General features: G+C 43.6%; 1 protein-coding gene across 1 annotated transcript; it reads left to right on the forward strand.

Moving 5' to 3' along the window:
- The first annotated feature begins 5,783 nt into the window (after window positions 1-5,783).
- Window positions 5,784-9,354, forward strand: cd248a (CD248 molecule, endosialin a). Its single transcript, XM_082526591.1, has one exon. The coding sequence runs from the start codon at window positions 6,004-6,006 to the stop codon at window positions 8,167-8,169; it is 2,166 nt and encodes a 721-aa protein (XP_082382717.1). The 5' UTR covers window positions 5,784-6,003; the 3' UTR covers window positions 8,170-9,354.
- The last annotated feature ends 279 nt before the right edge of the window (window positions 9,355-9,633 follow it).

Below are 9,633 nucleotides of genomic sequence, written 5' to 3' on the forward strand. Positions count from 1 at the left end.
TTTATAGACTTTTCTCATACAGGCACGAACATTTTCACACTTTTCTCTCTTGTTTAAACTCTCAAAGTTCAAACCTTCGTAGAAACATAAGTCCAGTATTATAGAATGAAACCAAAGATCAAACCCTGTTTTCAGGTCCACAAAATGGGAATAGAGAACTCAACATTAATGAATCAATGGTACGGAAGTAGAGGAAGTAAGAAGAATGAGTTTTGTTTCATTTAATGCGCCTTATAATCTGGAAAATACGGTAATTCTACCTTCCTTTAGCATGTCTAGAAATCCAACGACCTGCTCTACCTCCTGAGCTACTACAGCCACCCCGTCAAGGCAAAATCCGTTTCCTTGACGGGATATATTGAGATGTAGTGACAGCAGCAGCTGCTTCTATCCATGGTTTCATTTTTCCTGGTAGTACCCAAAGCTCATGATGAAGCTCAGGTAAGAAAATGGGTGCACAGTTGTGTCAGTGTCCAAATATATATGGACCTGACTTTTGTTTTTTTACTTGTTTACTGAGTCACATTCCAAGTAGAGTTATTTAAAGGACATGGACATAATGTGTCGAGCACAGATGCTTTAATTTGAGGGTATCCACATTCAAAGTGGATGAAGAGTTTAGGAGTTTCATCAATCTGTAGAACAGAATCAGTCTGGTCCTTTGAATATGTGTATTTAATTTCTTTACACTCCAATCTGTGAAATGAATCGTGTTATTGTTCTGTAGTATGTCAGGTTGTTCTGCACAGTGTACGTTTGCATGGGATTAATGAAGACTGTCATTTTTAGAAACTTCCACCAGAAAATTAAAAATGTTATTGTTTGGCTTTTTCAGTGTTTTATTTGATCCTGAGGAAATCGGTTTGGCTGAGATTAAAGTTATAGTTTTCACACAGCTGAATAAACGTCACTCAGAAAACGGATTAAACAGAAGTGTGAGACGGTCGAGAGTTTACGCCAGTGTCCTGTTATATTTTAGATAGCAAGGAGCAGACGGCCGAGTTTATTAAACTCCACCGAGACAGCGGTGACGCAAATCAGAAGGTTAGACCGTCCCATTTCACAGCCTCGCGGCCTTATCGGTCTTTGAAGGACCCGGCCCACGAAGGCTGGGTCCTCTGAAGGATTGGGCCTAGGAATTGGGACACAGCACTAGTCCTCCTTTATCCTTGGTTCTTTACTGGTTCTTTGTTTACTGTGCTTCACACAGCCTGATGAGGAGAAGTGGTACAGAGTGAAAATGATGAACTAACGGTGTAAGTTTTATTTCGGAGCTCCGCGTTTTCTGTGATTGAGAGTTAATTGAAGGAGGAACAAAAGGTGCTGATAGGCATCTGATAGTGTGGCGCTGCATATTCTTCCCTTAATGTCGCTGTTTTCAATCTGTTAATTAAAGTCCTTAAACATGAAGTAGACTGCATCTACAACAAGTCAATACAGCTGTAAATGTGGCTAATTATCCATCTATTACCAATCAATAACAAAATGATAGCTTTTATTTTATGCATGCTTTAGTCAACCACTTACCCAGAGCACCTTCAATCCCAGAAAATTCCTTCTCCTCATTTAAAAAAGTCTGTCATCCTTCCATGCCCTGGTAACTGGGCCATCCAGAGCTGTGTCATTTTGATCATATTTGGACCGGTCCTCTGCTCGCCTCGCCTCACGATCTCGCCACAGGCCAAATCGGCCTTCCTCAGCACACCAAAGATCCGGGTCACGCAGCACCAAAGTTCTGTCTCACTCTGGGCACTATGGTCAGTCTTTCCTCGAGTTTTCAACTGCAAACAAATTGTCAGACAGAGCGGGCTCATCAGGAGCTGGAGGCTGCTCTCCATTGTGCTGCATCCACCAACTCAGACCATCTGGAGTGAGCAGCTCCGCTGGATAGAGTGTACCCGCAACAGCCTCACCTCTTCAGCAACAGATCACCTCCCTTCGAGGCCTCCCTTAGTTTCCAGCCACTTCTGTTCCCTGCCAAAGAAGGTGAGCACATTGTACCATCTGTCCAGCACCATCTTTGCATGGTGCTGGACAGATGGTGATGCTGTTTCCCAGGGACAGCTCAGGGAGACCACGGCTTATCATTGAACAGAATCGATGGTGGTACCCTCTTCAAACCCAGCTTACAGGATCTGGTGTCTGCAGCTGATATAAAACCCGTAACTAGCCAGTTGCAGTCTTACACGACTCTCTGCTGCTTCTCTCCTCCTGTTATCCCCGAAGATCCCATCCCCTTTGCAGACTGTCTGCCCCTAAACAAGCAAAAACCAAACTAATGAGTTAAACATAAAATATCACAAAGAAAGAACAATCCAGTATCCACATCTGCGCCAAAGAGTCCTCTCAGGATGAGGTCCAAAGTCCTGATGGTTAGTCAGGACAAAATGTCCTGAAGCTGGCCCAGGCCCTGGTGGAAGTCAGGAGCCTTCAGGGGTTTGCTGATAAGAGGGTAAACAGACTCTTCACTCTCTGGCAACGCCGGCCAGAGAAAGACAAGCTGTGAGTGGTCTACCCTCCCAAACACTGGGAGAGGCAGGGTGGTTCATGCAGCGAAGGGAAAAAATGCCCTTTCTTTTTTCAGTAGGTATCAGCTGAGTATTACAAACCCTCTTCTGTCTTCCAGCTTGGACTGAGGCGAGCTGAACCAGAGGACTTTGTTCAGTGGTCAGACCTGACGTGAAGCTATTTTACTGGATTGAAATCTGTGTTGTTGTTTATATTTGGATGCAGCAGTCTAAAACCAGACTTGGTTTGGGTTTCAGGTTCTGTTGACAGCAGAAAACTTGGAAGGGGGCTGGGGGCGGGAACTGGAATTGTAGCCCTTCCAGCTAATGCTGGACAGCCTCTCCAAGCAGCAAAAGGGCTGTCCTACCAGCAGGAGGGAAAGGACCGTTTTCTGTTGTGTTTCTTAAATTAAAGAACTGTGTGGCATCACGGACACAGTTATTTCCATAGCAACAACATCACATGGCAACATGTTAAACAAACAGTACAAATGCACTTTAATTATAATTACAGCTGATTTCACAATAAAGCTCATTTTTGAAGCTTGTTTCAGCTCCTAAACAGTTATTTACAGATTTCATTTAAAAATAGGATCAGTTAGGGAACTCTTTACATTGCACCACACCTTTCAATTCTTTAGTCACATAACTCCAACTGACAAGTCAACCCTGAAAATCTTGTGTTGAAGCAGGAAGGAAAGATCCTGCAGAGTGAAGAAGCACCATTAGAGAAAGTTTCCTAGTGTGTGTAGACTAAAGTGCACAGCTACAAACAGTCCTGTTAGTCCACATCTCTGTTGTCTTACTTGAACACATTTTGATACACTGAGAGCACTGGGCTCTAAGAATGCAGTGGTCCCTCGCTATAACACGGCTCACCTTTTACGGTTTTGCTGTTTCGCGAATGTTTTTGTGTAATTTGTGTAACAGCACATTGTGTTCTGCGTCCAGACCGCTGTCAATCAATCTTGTGCCGTGTCTCCTGTACAGTACAGACATTTACATAAATCTTCTATCCTAGCAGTGTGACTCTGAAGTGCTGTACTGTATGTTTGTATGTTTTCTCCCCAACTAACACAACGAAATGTTTTGCACCACAAAGGCACCTGCGGTAGCATCCAGGAGGCAGAGGAAGATGCTAACCATCGCACAAAAAGTTGGACTTCTGGACATGCTAAAGGAAGGTAGATTTACCATATTTTCCGGATTATAAGGCGCATTAAGTGAAACAAAGCAATCGGATAAGTCAAACTTATGGCAGTCTTCATGTAGGTAACTAGTTAATGCAGCAGGATGAAGCAAGCTCTGATGCAGGATACAGGTCAACCAGCTTGTTCTGTCGACAGTTCCTTCGTCTTTGCAGACTACTCTTTATGTTTTGGTTTTATTTATTTATTTTTATTATATTTTTTTCCATTCTTGTCCCGCAGTAGCACTGGAGTATTTATGCCAAATATCTTTAGATGAGATACTCAAGCTGATAGCTAAAAGATGTATTCTTTACTTGTAATTTACCCAAAATATATGTATATACCTTCTAATGGTAATACATAGTGATTTTTAATTATGGTCAATTGTTGATTAGTGGTTTTGGAGCTTGACTCACACAGTGGAGAAAAAGTTGTCTGTGTCTTGAGCACTAGGTCTCTGAATTTTGGATAATAAAACAGAACATAGATAGAAAACGTAACTTAGATCACATCACATCTGTTTACATTAAGTAAGCAGTTTCCAATATCCAAATGTATTATCTCCTTATTTGCTCTTTTGTGTAGTACAGAAAAAAAAGGTGCATTAATATTCCCTCCTCACATCTCTGTCTTTAGAGGTGCGTCCAACACATTATAGACTCTGAAGCAGGCAACTTGATTTATGTCAGACTCTCAGGGCTCCAGTAGTGAACCCCCAGCCATTCTCTACTTCCTAACCCTCTCTCCCAGACACACACAACCAGAGCCTTCTCCATCTAAAAGGTCCTATTTAAAGCACTAGTCTCCATTTTACTGCCCTGGCATTATTAGCATGGAGGAGAGCGCTGTTGTTTTCATGTAGGTAAAGACAATTTGTGCTGAACTAAGTATCCTCTTTGTGTCCAAGGGTTGTGTGATGCATTGACAGACCTCTCTGCATTGAATCATATCTGTTATTAACCTCTGTCTCTCTTTCACAGCATGTCTTTATCCTGTCCTCCTTCTCTCACCCCAACCAATCACAGCAGATGGCCCCGCCCCTCCCTGAGCCTGGTTCTGTCGGAGGTTTCTTCCTGTTAAAAGGGAGTTTTTCCTTCCCACTGTCGCCAAAGTGCTTGCTCATAGGGGGTCATGTGATTGTTGGGTTTTTCTCTCTATGTATTATTGTAGGATCTACCTTACAGTATAAAGCACCTTGAGGTGAATGTTGTTGTGTAAGTAAAACAGAATTGAGCTGCATGATGTCAGCATTGCCACATTATAATTAAGAATAAATAACTGAGAATTATTTAATTATCAACAAACTCACATGCACATTAAAATACATGAATAAACGCATGGGACTCTATGGAATCAAATTTGATTTCACAGGTTGGATTCACTCAGAGCCAGTTCACACAACAGGCATCTCAGCACATTTACATTGTAAAGTCAGGACCTCACAGCTCCATAGAATGAAAACGATTAACTTCTTATGAGCAAGCCCTCAGTAAAAGTAGGTAAAACGCTCTCTTTGCACAGAAGGAAAGTTTCAGAAGAACTGAAAAGGAAAGATAAGACAATCATAACCACTAAACATGTTGAAAGGCAAGAGACATAATGGAAGCCATGAGTGGCATACATGTTAATGTGTTATCATAATCATACTGAAAGGTTTCAGAAGGTGGAATATATAGAAGAGAAGACAGAATATGTTTGATGTTTTTCTAGAAAGAATATTTATTCAAACTATCATTTAATCTTCATTTGAGATAAGTGTCACGATTTTATCTCTGTATATGAACGAGTTTGTATGCATCAGCACATACATATCTGTCTGCTTGTCCAAATGGCAGAGTACCAACTATGTCCACAGATGGAACTTATGAAAACCATATGACATACTCTGAAAAAGAAATCAGTTTGCTATTCCTCCCCCAACTCTGACATACACATTCACAGGGTTCCCTCTCACCCCTCCCCTTTCAATAACATATTAATCTCCCTTTAACTCCCTCCCTCTTTGCCCTTCTCCTCGTCCTGCTTGTTGCTATAACTCCCTCCTTCTTACTCCTATTTCCTCTTCTCTCCTCCCTCTCTGCTTCCTGAAGTCTTGAGCCTGCAAACACTCCAGTGCTGATCTGTTTCAGCAGTATAGAGTGAAGACCACAGAGGAAAAGAAGTTAAAATTCAGGGAGGACATTTCAGACCAAGACTAAAACATCACATTAAGAAAAATCTTTTAAAGGCAGATGATAAAAGTGTAAAGAAAATCAGGGTGAGAGGCAAGCAGAGAGAGGATCTATAAAGCCGGTTTAAAATAAAGAATGGGCTCCCTGGTGAGCAGTGCTTTCCTCTTAACCTCCCTGCTGGCTTTGCTTTTTGGATGTTCTTCAGTCTTGGCCCAGAACCTGAGACAAAGAGATGCACTCTGTAACACAGATGGCTGCTTTGTTGTCTATTTTCAACGCAAAACCTTTTTGGAATCATGGAGGGCCTGCAAAGAAAAAGGTGGCAACCTGGCCACCATCAAGCGGAAGGTGGACGCAACCGCTATTGCCACTCTCTTTTCCACTGTGGATCTGCGCCACTCACGCACTACTGTCCAAGTATGGATTGGCCTTCAGCGCCAGCCTCGCCAGTGCACTACCACGCGCCCACTGCGAGGTTTCTCTTGGACTACCGGTGACCAGGACACAGAGTATACCGACTGGCAGAACCCGGACTCCCCTGACTCGTGTTCAGTGCCTCGCTGTGTGTTTATGGGCTACAGCACTGAAGACCAGGATCATAATTTTAAATGGATAGACAGTGCTTGTGTAGTCTCTGCAGATGGGTATCTGTGCCATTATGCCTACGCAGGCATGTGCCCTCCCCTGTGGAGTGAGGGAGAAGGCAATGTTACCTACACCACACCGTTTAACCTTCTAAGCGCACTGCTGACTCATGTACCCGTTGGATCTGTTGCTACCGTACGCTGTCCTTCAGGCGCCAAAGAAGAAAAGACGGCTTCATGTATGACGAGGGAAGATGGCTCAGTGGGATGGACCAAAGAAACTCCTCTTTGTTCTCATTCCTCTATATCACACGACCTATGTGACCAGGATAATGGTGGATGTGGGCATTTCTGCATGGCAGCTGGTGGTCATGTCTACTGTGAATGTGCTGATGGATACACACTTGCACCAGATGAACGCACTTGCCTCGATGTAGACGAGTGTCTCGGAGGTCCTTGCGAGCAGATCTGTGTGAACACCGTGGGGACATTTGAATGTCAGTGTCACGAGGGCTATGATATAAACGATGGGGGTGAGTGTGAGGATACTGACGAGTGTATAAATGACCCATGTGAACATGCTTGTGAGAACACCCCAGGCTCTCATATCTGCCACTGCCATCTGGGCTATTCCTTAGTGCCTGAGCATCCCAGGCAATGCCAGGATATCAATGAGTGCGAGATTCCTGGAACATGCGAGCAGATGTGTGTGAATTATGAAGGTGGTTTTGAGTGCTATTGCAGTGAAGGCTTTGAACTCATGTCTGATAACTATTCATGTGAGAAGAGAGAGGAAGCAGACGACCAATATGCTGTCACTCCTCCTTCTCTTTGGGTCACAGGCCAGGCTGGACCTCTGTGGGACTATGGCTGGAACCCAGAGCAGCGCCACACTGACTGGCCTACACAGGAGGAGGAGTCTCTGGACTGGCTGACAGAGTCCACCAGAGTTTTGAATTCTGATGTAATTTGGGCCACCAGTCCCCCACTGGTGCTGGACCCCCTGACACAGGGAACTGATAAAGATGAAGAAGAAGCTGTAGACAGAGCTGACTGGTCAAACGGTGATCAGAGATTTCAGACTGAGCTGAAGGTTTTGTCAGCAACTGCCTCCAATACTCCTCATGTCCTTAGCTCCAGCGCTACCCCAGACCCGTACAAGGAAGATGAGGGTGAAGCTACTACAGCTCTTCGCTTATACCCCACCTCAACAGTAGAAGGAGCTTGGAACTGGGGGGCGGATCTCGTTACTTCAAGCAAGATTCCACAGGGTTCTGTCACAGACATGCCTGAAGAGTCCAGTTACCACAAAGAGCCAGAAGGAGAAACACAGACGAATCTCCTCAGGGAAAACTTTCAGTTCACAGAGGCGGAGTTAAGCAAAGAGGAAATGACCTTTGTGGAATCTACCCCCAGTCAAAACCTGGCCTTTCCCACCAGGCTGGCTTCTTCCCAGCCGCCCCTAACAGAGGACGAGGAAGGTGACGACAGCTCGGATTCTGTCCAGACAAAGGGGAGCACTTGGCTCATGGTGGGACTCTTCATACCCATCTGCATCTTCATTGTCGTAATGGTGGCACTTGGTTTTGTCTACTGCAACCGCTATAGAGTTACGGCACATGATAAGAATGCCGCTGACTGCTACCACTGGATCTCGGGGTCTCATGAGAAACAGGGAGCTCCTGACCCCTCAGCAGGGGCGCAGAGCTGTGTTTAAAACTGTGAAGACGTTTACATAAACAAACCCTGTGTCAGAGGGAAAGAATGGTGACGAATGCATCTGGTCCCTCTGACTCTGGACTACGGGACAGTTAAATAACTCTTGAATCTAAACTCATAGTGACAGGAGGGAAAGTACAGAGAAAGTCTTTTTGTGAATATGTTTTCTATGTGGTACAGAATACACGCACACACGCACACACACGCACACACACACGCACGCACACACACACCGTCCTGATTATTGACATGTTTATTCGTTTCAGCATGTCCCAGATGAAGTAATTCCTGCTTATAAAGGTAACAGAGGTCTTTGTTTTGTAATGGAATTTGACTCAGTTTCACATCTCTGCTCATAACTGTTACCTGTGTTTTATAAGTGTGGTTGCCTCAGTCAGCAATGAATGAAGGGAAACTACATAAATGTCCAGAAGGAGACACAATTTGCCCTCACAGAAAAATGCTGAACACAAGTTCGCTGTGTTGGAGCAGAATTGTGGAGCTGCGATTGAACAAAACCCTCTTTCATGTTTGTTTCTTGTTGCCATTTTAAAGGTATAATGCTTGTAATAGTTCATTGAAATAATGTCACACTCCATAAACCCTGTGACTGTTACACAGAGAGTGGCTGTAGCAGCTGTTTTGTGACACTGGCCTTGTTTGTGAAATGGCCATCAGTCACCCTTTGTACTGCTAATTCCTGAATGCACTAAAGAAATCATTTCTGGCCACCTTGGATGAAATCCAGCTGTGTACAGACTGCTTTCAGTGCAGCTGCCGATGGAGCTTCGATTTTTAAATTCCCAAATGACAATGAGATTTCAAGGGATTTGTATCCTGCGTTCAAAACTGACTACTAACACGGGAGGAAAGAAGATTGTATAGAGTACTAAAAATACTAATAAAGATAATAACAGTAATCGACTCAAACTAATGAAATGTGGTATGATTTTTATAGCTAAATCTGTTCATTCATTCGTTTTTATTTATAAACAGTGCTAAATCACAACAACAGTCACCTCGACATTATCTGATGTTCACTTGTCAGACTCAGAGAAAGTACGTGTACACATACAAGGAATTGGGCTCTTACCTACTATATACAGAAGGATTAACTATGAATGCATATACATGAGAGAAAGATGTACAACAGAATAAAAATAATATGTACAGTATGCTGTGATACAGCAGCAGGTGTGGTGTGTTTAAATACAGTGTTCATCAGCGTGACAGCCTGTGGAGAGAAACTGTAGATGGCTGCTTATGTTGGTGTACAGTGCTCTGTACCAGAAGGGAGGAGAACAGGTTGTGTTAAGAATTTGTAAGTTAAAGTGTTGAGTTTGAAAGTTTATTGGAAATAACAGTTCAGTTAGAGGAGAGCTTTCTTTGAGCAGTGGCAATCACGTCACCTGAGACAGGAAGTGGCATCTGTTAAATGCATTTGAACACTCAAAGCTGCTGA

The sequence above is a fragment of the Aulonocara stuartgranti genome (genome assembly GCF_965226115.1).
Source record: "Aulonocara stuartgranti genome assembly, chromosome: 3".
NCBI classification, from domain to species: Eukaryota; Metazoa; Chordata; class Actinopteri; order Cichliformes; family Cichlidae; genus Aulonocara; species Aulonocara stuartgranti.